Consider the following 17,941-nt stretch of genomic DNA (forward strand, 5'->3'; position numbering starts at 1 on the left):
TTTTTGGTATACTGGTGCCTCAATGTACTTTTTTCTTCCTTCTACAAAATGTTTGTTGGCTTACCTACCATAGCATCTCTCTTAGATTAAAACAGATAAATAAGATAAAATTAAACTTTTCAAACATAGCCCACAATCCACAACCCACAGCACAGCCCACAACCCCACAGTAGGCTACAACCCACAACCCACATCCCACGGTTCACATTCCACAACTCACTGCCCACTGCCCACAGCACATCCCACAGCCTACAACAGTAACAACACAGCCCACAATCCACTGCCCGCAGCTCACAGCACATCCCACAGCTCACAGCTTACAGCACAGCCCATAGCCCACAGCCCACAGCCTATGCACTTCCGTTATCCATTAGCCTCACTTACCTCATCTCTGAAATAAAAGACATAGGTATAGATGAGATGTTGTATGTTTAAACGATGGAAAATATTTTACTCATGACTTCTAATAAAATGAAAAGCCACAAAGAAGACCACGCCAAGAAAAAAAAAATCTATATTCCCACTGAAGAAGACCCGCCTGTGTGACCTTGAAGACTGTTGCTGATAAGAGGACGGGCGATTTCACCGGGCGTACTGACTGCCGCCGCGGGAACACTGGAGAACAAAGGAAGGGAAGCGGGAAACGAGAAAAGAAAGGCCTGTGTTTAAAAACGTTTTGCTCTCTCACCACGACTGTATTCAAAGGCCACATAGATGATTAGCAGAGTTTTCAAGATTGTTTATTCTGTTTATACTCGTAATGTGGAAGTTTTGTTTATCAGAACAAAGGAAAGCGAGAAGAGAAAAAAAATGTCTGTATTTATAAACGCTTTGCTTTGTCACCACGATTGTTTTCAAAAGCCACAGAGATGATTAGGAGAGTTCTGAAGACTGTTTATCCAACTTATAATGTGGATGTCTTGTTAATCTGTCCCTAGAACAATAATAAAAAAAAAAGATTAATAATAGAAAATATCTTAAAAACCTGTAGTTTCACTCATTCTTTCATTTGTTCGACACACACACACACACACACACTCAGGTGATGTGTGTGATGTGGTCTCAATCATACCCGAAGATCGGTCACTACGGGCTCTGAGCTCTTTCCGTAGGGGAAAGGTTGGCTGGGTAACCAGCAGACGACCGTGGTGAATAACATTTTCACACACACACACACACACACACACACACACACACACACACACACACACACTAAGGTTGAAGGAAAGGCTTGTGTGACTGTGAGTTAGAGTTCTTGTAAAAATAATCTATAATACATTATCATAATAGTATATACAATACAGAATAAGGTGTAGAAACGAATGCAACAAATAGACGGTACAGTAAGGAGACTAAGAAGAAGAAGAAGAAGAAGAAGAAGAAGAAGAAGACGACAAAGACCTATTATACACGTAATACATACGCACACATACAAATAAACAAATAAAGGCAAATGAAAATAATAAACCAAAAACATACAAACGAGAAGTGCGATTTTTACATCTTAAAAAAAAAAGATAAAAAGAAAAAGGGATTAGTTATTTTCATTTTCTTATTACCATCTTTTTTCACTTCCATTTTTCATAATATATTCTTCCACTTTTACAAATATCCCCCCAATTTTTTTTGAACGAATAAAAAAAAAAAAAATTACAATCCACATTTCTTTACTTTAAATTTACGAGTGTCATTAAAAGTACTTCCCTTTAATCATCACAATAAAACAAATTCATCAAATATTATTCCAATATATTATCCCACCATCTTTCACTCTACAGTAAACACACAAAGTACACCAACAAACGTCACCACCACCTCTTATAACACCAACAGGGAATACAATACTGTTTAGTGGTGTTGGATTCTATTGAGACTCACCAGAACGTAGAATGGAGAGGATTGATGCTGGGAAAGTGTTATTGTTGTTATTGCTAAGTCTGTTTTAATTTGCTTTCGTTCCCTTATTTTTCAACTTGATGGCATTTTCTTTTATACATTTTTATTGATTCCATTTATTGTCCTTGTTGAAGTGGTATTTTTTATTTTTTCTATTAGTTTATTTTGATTCGATTTTGTTTTACTGGTTTACATTTTTTTATATAGAATGGATGGTACGTACGTTCTTTATAGATATTTCTTAATTATTTTTCTTATACTGAATGGTAAGATATATATTTCAAATCTACAGTTTTCTTTACTTTCTTCAGACTGAGTGATATATAAATACATAAATGCTTAATACATATTTTTTTTTCTCAGTCTGCAAGCTTAAATCGCAACAAGGCATTTCAAAATCAACTAAGGAAAAAAAATAAATAAAAATAAAAAGAAATTTCTATTACATTTCCCTTACGTGTTCGAGCTACATAGATGAAAAGTGAGGGTTACAATATGGAACTAATAGAAATAACAATGCTCAGTGTACCGTTTCAAACTTTTGCCCAAATGATTACTTTCTGCATCAAAACATCGTGATAAAAAAAAAAGATAAATTAGCTCATTGTTTTGTCATTGATGTGTTGCATAGGAAAGAAAATAATTCGATCTTGATCTTTTCGTACTCAAAGAAAAGATCGAGTCAAGACCGATGAAAAGTAATAATGTTAATACGAAATAGGAACAGAAGAAGAAGAAGAAGAAGAAGAAAAAGAGATTATTTAAGTTACAGTTATTCCCTCGTTCCATTTACCGAGGCGTCAGATACAAGGCGAGGTGGTGATGGTGGTGATGGCAGCGGCGAGGCATGACAACAAAGACATCTGGCGGGAAAAAAAGAGCGCGCGATTTTTCTTAAGATTTGTAATAATAAAAAAAGGCTTTGCTTTTCACCACGGTTATTTCAAAGACATCAGGTAAATTATTCGGGTTTCAAATAAATTTTTATCTTCAGTTGTTAATGTAGAAATCTTGTTAACGTGTCATTAAAGCCGTAAATACTCTTATCAACCAGTGTGACTTTAACTATAGCCTTCTAACACGAGTAGACTTGTTTAAGAAGGCCCATTAATAAGTCTTTTTCCTCTTTATAATAAGGCGATATAAAGGAGAAAACATAAAGTAGACTTATATTCCCGGAGTTAGCCAAAGAGATGAAAAAGAGTGAATTTGTGAGAATATTGGTTACCTCTTGTACTAGTGAGGTAAACAGTACAAAAGTGAGTTACATTAAATGTCTAGTGATGGAAGATTGTAAAAAGAGATGGGTGGGGAGGTTACGGGGTTGAAAGGGAGAAGATTAAAGGACTGAAAGTGTATTCCTGCCACTGCTCGCCTGGACCATCATCTTAACCACCACCACCTTCAGTCAGCTGGGAGCATTGAGTCTGCATGATTGTGAGAGCATAAAAAAATAAACAAACAATATAAGCCAAATGAATGGAATAAAAATAACAATGATCAAAGCTGCCATGTATAGTAGTAGTAAATGAAATAAGATAATAATAATAATAATAATGATAATAATAATAATAGTAGTAGTAGATGTATTATGTATGTTGTATACCCTCCCAGCTCTTATTAAGATACAAATAGCGGACAAACAGCGGTAAAAGACGGTCAATATTATTAATGTAACAACACTTTTACAACAGGAATGTGAAAAGTGACGCGCACACATACATACATACATACAACCTAGAGTGAGAACAATGATGAGAAAAAAAAAAAGTAAATAAAAAAAGCGGAAAAATAATAAAACAGAAGTGAGAAGTGCGCGCGCCTCTCATCTTTGTCGGTCTGTGTGTCTGTCTGAAGAAAGGTTTAAGAGTTAAGTCTACTACGTCCTACTACCGGCTGCAATCCAACACAATGAGATTTCCTGCCACCAGATATTGTACTAAAACTCGCCCTAGCCAGACTCGGCACGGCATGGCACAGGGGAAGGCTTCATAATGATTGTGATAATAGTCATAGTAATAATAACAGTGATAATAATAATAATAATAATAATAATAATAATAATAATAATAATAATAATAATAATAATAATGTTTTTAGCAAATTATGTTTAAAGAATGGAGTATAATAATGATAATCATAAATAACTAAATCACTACTTAATTTTCACCCTTACATACAATAATAAACAAAACAAAAATAATTAATAAAAAATGGAGGACAATTTAGATGCAATCAATAATAAACAAATCAACACAATAAAAAAAATTGCTAAAAAAAAAAAAAATCAATAATAATAATGATAATAACAACAATAACAACAACAATAATAGTTTGGTTTCCCCTCAGTCATGCCGTGAGAGACTAATTAATTCAACCATAAACCTGAGATATCATCCCTTATATGGCTGCCTCAGAAGGGCCCAGCCATAACATTGAACAAAAAACATCAAACAAAAAGAGTGTCGGCCATCACCTGCCTGATATCTTAAAGGTTTCATAAACACTGGTAATCAACACACACCGTTTCTTTCTGTCATCTATCTCGGTCTTTTACTTTTGTATCGGTTTGTGTTACTTGACAATGCAGTCTTCATCTTTCTATCTTCTCTGTTTTTGTCGCTTCATATTCCTTCATTATTTCTTTCCAGTGTTATCAATCTCTGTTGTTTCCTATCTTTGCCTTTCCTAGCTTCACAACTTTGTTTCTCTCGTCTCTTGTTTTTTTTTCATTTCTCTTCTCTTCTTTTTCTTCTTTCTCATCTTGCATTTCTTTTTCATTCCGATGTTTCTTGTTCTTCACCTTATTCCTTTCCAGCAAAACACGTGGATGAAGATGAACGCTATCATATTCTCCCTTCACTCAAAGCTTAATCCCATTTTCTCTCTCTTCCTCATCATCATTTTCTTTCCATGCCAAACACAAACCTTTTACAACCACACACATTTCCATTTTTCCCTGTTTTCTTACTCATCACTGGACCCTTTTTTTATTATTTACAATCTAAATAAACAACAACAAAAGTTCACTCTGTCTCCCTCAGCTCATTCATTGTACATTTCTCCCACATATCTCCCATTTCCTTAACATTTTTCAAGGGTTACCTATGAGAAAGTAAATGCCAAAAACTGAGGTCCATTCACTTCCTCTTGTTTATTTTTCCTCATTTTCTCTCCTTAATAACTGCACTTGATTTCTTTTTTTAATTTTCGCTGCCTTTAAATTCGTTTTCTTTCATTCCTGAACAAGATAAAAAACAGCTGCTCCTTTTTTTTCCGACAGGCTGCTCTTACGTATGTGTGTGCATGTGCGTGTGAGTGTGTACGTGTGTGTGATGTCTTATTTTCTCACTCTTGCTCTCTTTCTCCCTCTCATTTTGTTCAACTGTCTTATAGAGAGAGAGAAATCAGGTGTCTATGGTATGAGTATGAGGGAAAACTTTATTATAAGAGGGGGACTTAAACTACACCTGTCTTTACCCCTTCCGGTCCCTCATTCACTCCACCACCACCACAAGCGAAATAAATAAACACTTTCTTGACACTGGAAACTCTCTTAGTCGTCAACGAGAAAGATTAATACACAAAAGCTGCAATAGAGGCAACTTGGTACCTTGTTTAATTTGAGCAGGCAGGCAGGCAGGGGTGGGGTCAGGCAGGGATGCTAGTGAGAGGCAGCCTAGGACAACTTGCAGGGTTTTTTGGGTTCCTCTCTGCTTCTATGGGTAAATGTAGGCGTTCTTTCATGCCTCTATGGTTCCTTTGATTTTGATGATTTTTTTCCTTCCTTTTATGGGTTAATGTGGTCAGTGTTCTGTTTGTTTAAGTCTCTCTGCTCTTTTTATGAGGTTTATCCACTTTGCTTCACTTGTTTTGGTATTGCTTCCTTCTACAGATTATTACAACCACTGTCTTACTTTTTTGTGCTTCTCTTCTTCCTTCTATGCTGAAATTCCACTTGTTATCTCTCTCTCTCTAAGCTTCCTTCTACAAATTTTATCCACATTACTCCACTTGTTACACTGCTGCTTCTTTATAGAGATTAATACAACCACTGCCTTACTTTTTTGTGCTTCTCTGCTTCCTTCTAAGAGCTTCTAGGGTTGAAATTCTTGTTATCTCCCTATTTTCTTCCTTCAAATTCCTGACCCTCTGCCTCATAACTCCTCTGCTTCCTCCCCTGGGCTGACACACTTGATGCCTCTCTGCTACCTCCTGTGTGTTCCTGGGGCCACAGTCTCCCTTCCTCGGGCCTCTCTGCTCCCTGCCATGGGTTCCTGTGGCCACTATCTCGCCTGGGCCTTGCTTACTGCACACTCCACAGCCTCCTGGATGTCGGAGAAGACCGGAATGCCGTCCTTGCTAGCCTGGTCTGTGAGGTAACTCCTGCCGCGATTGTAGTCCTTGAGAGCCTGTCTGGAGAGCTGGTGTGGGAGAAGGATGTCAGAGTTAAGGTGGGAAGATGTAGGATTTAAAAACTTTCCCTATGTCTTTCTTTTTTTCCTTTCTTTTCATGGGAGAGAGATGATTAAGAGTTAAAGGCATAAAAAAAAAAGTGTAGCTATTTTGTTAAAGTCTCTCCTTACTTCTTTCCTTTTTTCCTCTTTTTTTCTCCTTTTTTTTTATGGGAGAGGGGTGGTAATATTTAATGGCATAAAAGAAAGTGTAGTTTTTTTTTAAATAATCTCCTTACTTCCTTCTTTTTTTCATCTTTTTTTCATTTTTTTTATGGGAGAAGGATATATAAGAGTTAAAGGCATAAAAGAAGGTGTATTTTTTTTGTTACAGTCTCTCTCTACTTCTTTCTTTCTCTTTTTCCTCCTTTTATTATGGGAGAGGGATGGTTAAGAGGTAGAGGCATAAACAGAAAGTGCCGTTTTTTGTTGAAGACTCTCCCTACTTCCTCTTCTATTATAGGAGATTGATAGGTAAAAGTTAGAGGCATAAAAGGTGTAAATTTTTTTGTTTAAAGTTCCTGGTAGTCTGTGTATATAGTGTGGCAATTCTTGAAATGTCTGGGTAAGAATAAAGGAAGAGCAGCAAAGAACACAGGATTAGTCTCTGCCTCACCTGTTCTCCATCCACCAGGGAGTCCTCAGTCAGCATCTGCACACACAGCACAACATTGCAGCCCAGCCCTATGTAGTGAGACGCCTGCCGGGGACGAGACAAAATTAAACGCTGAACAAAACACTGCACTTCTTGTTATTGTACAGAGAGAGAGAGAGAGAGAGAGAGAGAGAGAGAGAGAGAGAGAGAGAGAGAGAGAGAGAGAGAGAGAGAGAGAGAGAGAGAGAGAGAGAGAGAGAGAGAGAGAGAGAGAGAGAGAGAGAGAGGTAGCTTCTTTCATCAATCTTCCTATTATTGACCAAAAAAAAAAAAATTGACTGTTGAAAATAAATAAAACCTAAATGAATAAACAAGTAAATAGGTAAATAAACGAATGTAAAAAGAAATCAATGAATAAAAAAGAAAAAAGAAAATAAGAATAATAAATAAAATATAATGAATAAACAAAAAAAATTAAGAAGAAAAAAAAAAAAAAAAAAAGAAAAAAAAAAAAAAAAAAAAAAAAAAAAAAAAAAATAATAATAATAATAATAAAAAAATAAATATAAATACCACCCTCCCCTCACTCACCAGGGCCATGGCGGACACCCCTCTGCTGGTGTCGGTGATGACGAAGAGCAACACCCGGGAGTGCTCCATCAAGACGGCCTCCATGGGCAGCAGCCGGCCTGAGCAGGAGGCGGACGTTGGGTTGAAATAGGTGAGGTTGTGTTTGAGGAGGATTGGGATGGCTATGTCCTCACGCCAGGTCACCCTCCCCCCCGTGGTGCCCCCAAGGTAGATGTCCCGGCCCCCACCACCACCCCCGCCACCGCCACCGCTGCCGCTGCTGCCGCTAATGGGTCGTAGGGGACGCCGGGGGAGTGCCCAACCTGCAGAGGGAGCGAAGGGAGTGTTAGAATGTTTGTTGGTGTGTTAGTGTGTTTGTGATGGGTAAGATGGGTAACAGATCCTTCCTACACCCTTCAGAACCCCAACCACACCTTGATATACCCTTGAAAACCCTCAAAGTGAATCATATTACACCCTCAAAAACTTCACTGAATCTCTACACCTTTAAAACCCCAATACACCCTTGAAAACCCCAATAAACACAAATACACCCTTAAAAATCCAGAAATCTTTAAAACTCCCTTGTAAACTCCAACAACTTCCACTAGCAATGAGACACACACTTAGAAACTCCAATAGAGCCCTAATACACCCTTCAAAACCCTAATAAACACTCAAACACCCTTAAAATAGCACAACAGAACCTTTATACCACCTTCAAAACCAACAGAATCCTTAAAACAGAATCTTAAAACCAACAAGAACCTCAAAACAGAACCTTAACACTACCTTAAAAATAAGAAAAAATAAATAAATAAATAAATAAAACTATCACACTCTTGAAAAACCCACAGTAACTTCCCAGACACTGTAAAAAGCAATAAAATATGCAATAACACACACACACACTTAGTAACAATTAACCCCTTCAGTCCCGGGAAACATTCTTACCATTTCTGTGTACAATTAGACTATTTTATTGGCATTAGCAAGAGTCTATGGAGGGCAGACAACTAAAGGTCAGTCTTCACTATTTTAATCCCCCATATGAGTTTCTAAAGCTGTACAAAATCACCAAATAGTAAGTAGAGTGAATATGAAAAATGCATCATAGTACTGAAGGGGTTAAGCACTCAATAACTCCTGCAGGCCTGACTCACCAATAACTCGCTGCAAGGAGTGACTCAGGATATCCCACAGACGCTTGCTCTCCAGGTGTGGGTTCTTGAACTCAGCCACAATGCAGCAGAACTCATCAAATGATAGGGAGATTTCATTGAGTGGGAGTTCAGTGCCATTCAACTCCTGCATGTCCACTCCTGGTGCAGGGAATTGTGGGTCAGTGAATTGTGAGATTGAAAAATAGAGTGTAAGGAATGAAAAATAGGTTGAGATGTGGGTGTCAGTGAATTGTGAGGATGAAAAAGAGAGTGGAAGGAATGAAAAATAGGTTTAGATGTCGGTTTTGAAAAGTTCAGAGAGGGTGGAAAAGAGAGTGCAAGGAATGAAAAATAGGCTTAGATGTGGGTTTTAGAAATTCAGAAGCTGGCAAAGAGAGTGTGAAGGATGAAAGAAAATAAGTTTAAGTGTAAGGGATGAAAATAGGTTTAGATGTGGGTTTTGGAAGATCAGAAAGCCTGACAAAGAGAGTATAAAGGATAAAAATAGGTTTAGATGTGGGTTTTAGAAGTTCAGAGAGACTGGAAAAGAGTGTAAAAGATGAAAATAGCTTTAGATGTGGGTTTTGGAAGTTCAGAAAGGCTGGCAAAGGGAGTGTAAGGTAATGAAATAAATGGTGAACTGTAAGGATGTTTGTAAAGTAGGACTGGATGTGAAAATGGTGAATCTTAATTGTGGGTCAGTGAAGTGGTAGTGTTGTGGTGTTTGTAAAGAATTTAAGAGTGTTTGAATGGTGAATTGTGGGGTTAGTGAAATGGTAAAAGTCTAGGGGTGTTTGTAAAGTATGAATGGGTGTTTTGAATGGTAGTAGTAGTGAAGTGGTAGTGAAGGGGTGTTTTAATGGTGAATCTATGGGTGAAGGTTGAAAATGTCTTGAAAATGTAATAATGCCTGTAATAATTGTCAGCGAGGGTTGCCAGCTCACCTTTCTTGGCAGCAACGATGGCCTGCAGCTCCTCAGTGGTGAGTTCCTTGTTGGTTACCATTTTGTACGCCACACGGGCCTGGTGAGACGAGGGAAAAAGGGAAACGATCATGGTGAGACACAAAAAGAGAAAACATCATAAACATCAGCAACTTCACATATCACAAAGCCATTACAGATCAAGATAACTTTTTTCTTATATTCAATACTTTTCTTAATATCAACAAATCTCAAAACTCAAAGCCATTTTATTTCAAGCCAAGATATATTTTTTCTTATATTTCACTAACTTTCCTAAACATCAACAAATCAAATTCCTGAACCTCAAAGCCATTTTCATTTAAGACATCACAGTTTTTTTTCCCTTATATAACACTAAATTCTTTAATATCAACAAAATCCTGCACCTCAAAGCCATTCTAGTTGAAGACATCACATTTCTTTTCCTTATATTACACTATTTTCTCTCTCTCTCTCTCTCTCTCTATTTCCATTTCAAACTCACCTCAGACAAAGGAATCTGTTCTGAGTTGCCGTTGATGAATGCGTCGTGAAGTTTTCTGTAAAGAGAGAAAGAAAACGGGAGAAGTTTTAGTTAATTCATTGATAACACACAAACAAATAACAATAATGACAAAAGTGAGAGAGAGAGAGAGAGAGAGAGAGAGAGAGAGAGAGAGAGAGAGAGAGAGAGAGAGAGAGAGAGAGAGAGAGAGAGAGAGAGAGAGAGAGAGAGAAATGATAAGAATACATTGTGAAATCTTCTAAAGAGTGATAAAAAGACACTGGCAGATGAAAGGAATAGACTCAGTAAACACACACACACACACACACACACGTACATTAGTTTGTCTCCCAGCTGTAGATACGGACACTTCACTGGCTTGACGTGGTCCTCAGTTCCCAGATCCTGAGGGTAAATGTTTTCCCGGAGAATCTGAGGAAAACACAGAGAAAAAAGGAATGTTAGTTTGATTTTATGTATAGATGGGAAGTATATGTGATTTTTAATGGTGGTGGTGGTGGTGGTTTGATATAGTGATAGTGATAATGGTAAATAATGGGGAGTTTTGTGGTTCAGGTGAAGGGGGTTAGGTTAGGTTGGGTTAAGTTGGGTGAGGTGAGGTTATGTAAAGTGAGGTGAGGTAAGATAAGATAAGATAAGATAAGATAAGATAAGATAAGGTCAAATTACATTAAACCAGAGTAAGATTAGGTTAGGCTAGGTCAAGTAAGGAATAAGACACAAAAGTCAGGTCACATTATATCAAGGTAGGCCATATGAGGTAAGGTCAAGAGGTGCCAGAATAGGTCACATTAGGAGAGGTGAGGTGAGTTGGCTGTTACCTTGGCAGTACAGTTGAGTGCATGGGTGATCTCGCCAAACACCGGGATCTCTTGCCTCTCCACCAGGTCCCTCACTGTGTTGAAGCCACTCATCAGGTCCTGGTACTCCCTGCAGGCAACAACAAGTCATGCAACACTCTCTCTCTCTCTCTCTCTCTGTTTTTCTCTCTTTTCTTTTTTCTCATTTTTTTCTTGTCATCTTTTTCTCTTTTTCCTTTCTTTCTCTCTCTCTCTCTCTCTCTCTCTCTCTCTCTCTCTCTCTCTCTCTGTTTTCTCTCTTCTTTTTTTTTCTAATTTTTTCTCCTTTTGTCATTCTCTCTCTCTCTCTCTTTACCCTCCTCTCCTCCCTATCTCTACTCCTCTCTCCTTCTCCCTCTCTTTACCCTCCTCTCCCTGTTCCTCTCTCTACCCATTCACTCCCTCTTCCAGCATAAAAAAATAAATAAAAAAAAAAAAAAATAAATAAAATAAATAAATAAATAAATAAATAAGAAGAAGAAAAAAAATCAAATCAAATACCAAAATCAAATTACAAACCTCTCAGAAATTGGCTCTCCATTAATTAGCTGCCCTGGGCCGGTGTAGGAGTCCATAACCACCACCAGCTTCCTCCTGCAGCCGGCCATGTACGCTGCCTCCACCATGGACGCCACATTCCTGGTGTTGCGGTCCAGCACGATGAACACCACCGACGCGTTCTGCTTGGCCTGGTACTCGAGCTCCACCAGGGCCTCCTCCCAGTGTGTCACTTGCTGCAGGGGTGGAGGGCAGGGTGTCAGGTGGTGAGGGGAAGGTGGTGGAGGTGTGTGAGGGGTGAAAAACAGTTGATGTGGGTGTGTGAGGTGGTGGTGAGGATGTAAAAAAGGGTGATGTGGGTGTGTGAGGGGTGAAAAATAGGTGATGTGGATGTGAGGGTTAATGAGAGTGATGGGGATGAGAGAAAGGGGTGAAAAATTAGGGTGTATGGGGGGTGAAGGGGTGATGTATGAGGGATGTGGATTACAGAAGAGGAAAGAAGGAAGGAAAGACAGAGAAACAGAGAAGAAAGATTATAAGAGAGAGGAGAAAGGAAATGACACGAGAGAGAGAGAGAGAGAGAGAGAGAGAGAGAGAGAGAGAGAGAGAGAGAGAGAGAGAGAGAGAGAGAGAGAGAGAGGAAGCAGTGAAGGATGTAGGATGCACTTATAGGATTGTAGAAGAAAAGAGGAAAAGAAAGGACAAAAGGAAGAGATAGAGATACAGAAATGAGTGAAGGACTGTAGAAGAGAAAAGGAAAGGAAACAGAGGGATAAAAGAAAGGAGAGGACACAAGGAAGAGATAGACAGGAAGGAGTGAAGGATACAAGATGCACTCACAGGATTATAGAAGGATATCCCGTGGTCCTTCAGCATGGGGATGGCCACCTTCTGCCTCCAGGTGGTGGGATTGCAGGAACCCCCCAAGAAGACCTCACAGTTCGGCGAGGACTCTGAGGGAAGGAGGGAAGTATTTGGTGACCCCTGACCTGACTTGACCTGACCTAACTTAATCAAACTTGATCCAGCTGAACTCAACTTGACCTAACTTAACTTAATCTGATCTATCCCAACTTTTGATTAACTTGACCCAATTGACCTTAACCTAACCTAACCTGACCTAATCTAACTTTGACGCAACTGACCTTAACCTATCCTAATTTAACTTGACCCAACTGAACTTAAATTGACCTAACCTAACTTGACCTAACTGACCTTAACCTAATCTCCCTAACTTAATGTGACTTAACGGCAAAAATATAAAAATTCCTTGCGTGGTTTGTGGTTCTTGAATTGAAAAGTACCTAAGTGGTTCGCTAAAATCATTTATACCCATGTTTTTATTTTTTTTATTTTCTTAACCTAACTTCACTTAATCTAACCTGGGCACACTCTAAGGATATATTAGTTCACCCTAGACACTCTTAGCACACTCTCCACTTTACCTAACCAACACACCCTCCATGACACCTTAGTATCTTCACACATCCTGGAAAACACTAAACACACCCTAGCTTGGTCTAACTTCATTCTATAAGCATTTAATAGAGCGAGTGTCTGTTTGTTTGTCTGTCTGTCTGGCTGTCTCTCTCTCTCACCCTAACCTAATTTAACAGAGTGATCTAGAATAGTGTAGTCTCTCTCTCTCTCTCTCTCTCTAACCTAACTTAACTTAACCAGGCGTCCTATATTAATTTAACAGCAATCTAGAATAGTATAGTCTCTCTCTCTCTCTCTCTCTCTGACTCACTTGACATGTTCCTCTCAATTCTCTTCTTCTCTCCACATGTCTTCTCTGAGAGTTTGGAGAGGAGGGCTGGCCGTGGTGTCCTACAGATGAACAGAAAAAAGAAAAGAAAAAAAAAGATTAAATATGAGAAATAAAGGAGGATTTACATGCTTTTATTGTTTTATTGTTTTTTTTTCTTTATTTTCTACTCTTTTTGGTTTATTTACTTATATTTCTAGTATTTTTATTTATATGGTCACTATTTTTTTTGGTTTTATTTGTATTGTGACAAGTTTTTTCGTAATTAAATACAAGAGTTTATTTATCTATTTGTTCATTCACTATTTATTACCTATTTATTATTATCTATTTGTTTATTTATATGTTTGTACAGTGATCATGTTCACATTAGCATATACAAGTTTATTTATCCATTTATTTATTTATTCATTATTATTAATATTTTTAGTGTGTTATTAAATACTTCCATTAGTTGTTAATTCCTTTCCCGTTGCAAGGAAGGCAAGAGAAGACCATTTTCTTTTATTTTTTTATTAGTTATTTTTTTTTCCAATTAGTAAGAGGTGTGTTACTAATATTACTCCCTTCCTATTATAAAAAAAAAAAAAAAAAAATCTGCGCTAGAGTTTAAATATTAGTGAAAGACGTAAATGACCAGCCCAGTGAATGTGCGTGGATAAAAAGACACAATTTTATCCCCTACGTATTAGTGGATGCATTGTTGCCAACCATACCGACAACCCCCACCGAGGTTACCACACTGACACCACCACCAATTAAATACGTGAAAATGTGAGGATAAATAAAGAATAAATAGATTGTACTGGTAATAACCTTAACACCTTCAGTACTGAGACGCATTTTTACCTTGAGATTTGTGTACGATTAGACCATTTTATTAATATTAGGAAAGGTCTAAGGAGGTCAGAAAGTTAATGGCCAGAGTCTTCACTATTTTAATCCCCTACAAAGGTTTCTGAAGCTGAATAAAATCAATAAATGGTAAACAGAATGGAAAAAATAAAAATAAAAAAGAACGCGTCATTGTATTGAAGATGTTAATAACGAACACTGAAGCTGAGATTGAAGGAAAGTGAGGCCATTGAATGAATTAAGACTCGCATTCGTGATAGAAAAAAAAATTGTATAATAAAATAAAATAGACAAGAAAATTTGCACTAGTTGTCAAAATGAAGAAAAAAATGCATAAATAAGTAAAAATGAAATAAAAAGGAATGAGTTAGCTTTAAAACTAAGAAAAAAAATAAAAACTAGGTAAGTGAAAAGGAAAAAAAAAAAAAAAATCCGCGTTAGTTGAAAAAAAAAAAAATGATATTACGTAAAAAAGAAGATATCCGCATTAGTAACAAATTAACAAACAAAAGACACTAAATCCACCGAATCAATGAAAAAAAAGAAAGAAAACGGAAAGAAAAACCCGCATTAGTCCAAAATAACAATAACCCACGAGAGAGAGAGAGAGAGAGAGAGAGAGAGAGAGAGAGAGAGAGAGAGAGAGAGAGAGAGAGAGAATTAAAGTTTGATTACCCGGGCATTTTTGAACGTAAAGCTTTGATCCAGGCTTGGGTGCCCCCCCCTGACGAACGCTGCCCCCCTCCTCCTCCTACCCCCTCACTGCAAATCTGGCGGGAAAACGGGGATGGAGGGATCAAGGGATGTGGTATATAAAGTTTAATATTTAGTACGTTTATTTGCTTTATTTTTCTTGCTTTATTAATTTTAGTTTATTTTTTCATTTTTTGAGGGTTTGGTTGTTGTTATGAGTGGTGTTTTTAATCTTATTGTTTGTTTGTTTGTGCTTTCATTTTGTTTACGTGGAGGGTGTTATGTGAGTGAGGAGGAGGAGGAGGAGGAGGAGGAGGAGGAGGAGGAGGAGGAGGAGGAGGAGGAGGAGGGCAAGGATGGAATGAAGAAAAATATTTGTGTTGATAAGAAGAGAAAATACAGGAGAGAGAGAGAGAGAGAGAGAGAGAGAGAGAGAGAGAGAGAGAGAGAGAGAGAGAGAGAGAGAGAGAGCCAAAAACAGGAAGAAGAAAAGATAAAGAGCAGATTAAAACAAACGGAAAAAATATAGCGAAAAAAACACAAGTAGTTAAAAATTATAAAGAAAGAAAGAAAAATAAAAAAGCCCCAAAAAACACGAGACAAATGAAAAATAGAAAAAACAACAGCATGAAAACAACACAAACACACAAATAAACACACACGCACAAAGAAAAGAAAAGAAAACAAACATCACTTGGTAAAAATGAAGCACAAGATCAAGATTAAACAAAGAAGCAATGAATAAAAAAAATAAATAGACAGAAACAGATTAAAAAAAAGAAATGAAAAAAAGATAAACAAACACACACACACAAACTCAAATAAATAAATAAAATAAATAACACCAACAGCAGCAACCTTAGCTAAACAGACATACACACACATATTAAAAAAGAAAATAACTAAAATAAATCAATACACGCAAAATAAATATAAAACAAACACATTAATAACAAGAACGTAGCAATACTAGTAAACAGACACACACACACACACACAGACACGCAGACTTACTCGTTGTTGTAGCATTGTTGTAGTTCTGTTGCGAAGAGGCAGAACTTCCCAAGGGTCAGGAGATGGGCAGCTGCAGCATCCCCAGACGAACACTCCCTGGTTACTTGAAGCATCTCCTGCACTGCAAACACACAAGAAAAACAACGTCACAACACAAAGGAAAGAAATTAAAGGAAAAAAAATATATATATATGATGTTGCTTTGAAAATTAGAACATGAAGAAAAGCGAAAGACATGTTAAAGGAAATTCAGAACATGTGAGGATAAAGAAAAAAAAAAAAAAAAAAAAGAATTAAACGTTTTTACTTTATCTCAGAATACGTGAATATAAAAAAGAAAAAAAAAAAAAGGAAAGAAGCAAAGCAAAGAAAAACTAAAGAAATATGTGTGTTGTTATCAAAATTAGGAAAAAGAAAGTCAAAATGTGTGAGGATAAAGAAAAAAAAAAAAAATTACAGGTTGCTGCTTTAAAAAAAAAAAAAAAAAAAAAAAAAAAAACTAAAGAAATATATATGTTATCAAAAAAAATGGAAAAGAAACACCAGAACACGTGAACATAGAGAGAGAGAGAGAGAGAGAGAGAGAGAGAGAGAGAGAGAGAGAGAGAGAGAGAGAGAGAAACTAAAAGAAATGTGTTGCTAGCAAAAACTAGAAAAGAAACATCAGAACACGTGAACAAAGGACAAAAATGGGAAAAAGAATGTTATCAAAAATGGAAAAAAAAATAACAAGTGAACATCAAGAAAAAGAGGAGAGATATACTTTGTTGGGTAAAAAAATAAAATAAATAAAAAAAAAGAAAGAAAACTAAGAAAAACTGAAAAAATGAAAAAAATGTCTAAAAGAAATCAATAAATATAATAAATGAATGGAAGAACATAAATAAAAACTGAAAAAAATGTAATAAAACACACGTTGATATTCAAAATAGAAAAAAAAAAGAATAAATGAAAGCAAGAGAACAGACAAAACTGGAAAAAAATGTTAATAATGATACTGAAGAAAATATACGTTGATACATAAAAAAAAACACGATATTACAAGGAAATAAATAAAACCTGGAAAAAATATATAAAAAAAAGAAAAAAGCATCACAAATATACGTTGCCAATTCGTCATTTTATTTTGTTTTTGGCTAATAATGGAAGAAATTTCGCTTCATTTTCTTTTCCTTTGTTTACACGAATGATAAATAATAATCTAAAGAAAGACCTTTAATCTAATTCTATTCTAGTTGTGACGTTCAGACATTGAGAAAACGAAAACATTTAAGGGGATACTGTGGTAAACTATACACAATAAACAAGTCACGAGAAATAATGATAAGTGTAAAAAAAACAACAACAATTTGATAATGTTAACTAGTAATATAAACATGGCTATCTACTTCTCCCTATTCTAATTTCGACGTTCAGACATTGAGAATACGAAAAATAATAAGGAAAAACTCAAACTATATAAAAATGAACTTAAGCCTCTAAAAATAATAAAGTGATAAAAACTTGTTAATAATGATAAATAGTAATATAAATATGGCCATCTACTTCTCCCTATTTTAATTTTAACGTCCAGAGATTGAGAACACAAAGAGAGAAAGGGAAAGTGTAATAAACTAAACAAAAGCAAAATCCAACCAGAGTAATAATAATAATAATAATAATAATAATAATAAATTGCCAAAAAAAAAAACAAGCGTATCTATTTTTATCAATATATATACAATCTTTTCCACCTTCCTTATTGAGAGAAGAGACAAACATCAAAACACACACACACACACACACACACACACACACACACACAGAGAAAAAATTTCCAGCTATTATCTTTATCCATAAATGTGCTCTCTCTCTCTCTCTCTCTCTCTCTCTCTCTCTCTCTCTTCCAGGAAAGGATTACAATGTTTAAGTGTTCTATGGAAAAAGGGAAATGAGAGAGAGAGAGAGAGAGAGAGAGAGAGAGAGAGAGAGAGAGAGAGAGAGAGAGAGAGAGAGAGAGAGAGAGAGAGAATTGGAGTCAATTAAATAAACATGAAACTGTACATTCTTATCGATAAAACAACAAGAACAAGAAAAACAACAACTGCTACTACTACTACAAATACTAACACTACCATTACTACCAC

At 36.4% G+C, this 17,941-nt stretch overlaps 1 protein-coding gene across 1 annotated transcript in view; it reads right to left on the reverse strand.

Moving 5' to 3' along the window:
* Positions 1 to 1,236: 1,236 nt before the first annotated feature.
* Positions 1,237 to 17,941, reverse strand: part of LOC123517824 — a 70,160-nt gene continuing 53,455 nt past the window's right edge. The window contains exons 3-14 of the mRNA XM_045278345.1: positions 15,816 to 15,936; positions 13,236 to 13,315; positions 12,326 to 12,438; positions 11,507 to 11,721; positions 10,970 to 11,078; positions 10,465 to 10,559; positions 10,128 to 10,182; positions 9,623 to 9,701; positions 8,679 to 8,837; positions 7,537 to 7,838; positions 6,967 to 7,050; positions 1,237 to 6,320 (exon numbers count right to left, since the gene is read on the reverse strand). Coding sequence (XP_045134280.1) covers positions 6,183 to 6,320; positions 6,967 to 7,050; positions 7,537 to 7,838; positions 8,679 to 8,837; positions 9,623 to 9,701; positions 10,128 to 10,182; positions 10,465 to 10,559; positions 10,970 to 11,078; positions 11,507 to 11,721; positions 12,326 to 12,438; positions 13,236 to 13,315; positions 15,816 to 15,928 — 1,542 coding nt within the window. The 5' untranslated portion in view covers positions 15,929 to 15,936 and the 3' untranslated portion in view covers positions 1,237 to 6,182. The remainder of the gene's footprint in view (positions 6,321 to 6,966; positions 7,051 to 7,536; positions 7,839 to 8,678; positions 8,838 to 9,622; positions 9,702 to 10,127; positions 10,183 to 10,464; positions 10,560 to 10,969; positions 11,079 to 11,506; positions 11,722 to 12,325; positions 12,439 to 13,235; positions 13,316 to 15,815; positions 15,937 to 17,941) is intronic.

Source organism: Portunus trituberculatus, chromosome 6, assembly GCF_017591435.1.
Source record: "Portunus trituberculatus isolate SZX2019 chromosome 6, ASM1759143v1, whole genome shotgun sequence".
NCBI classification, from domain to species: Eukaryota; Metazoa; Arthropoda; class Malacostraca; order Decapoda; family Portunidae; genus Portunus; species Portunus trituberculatus.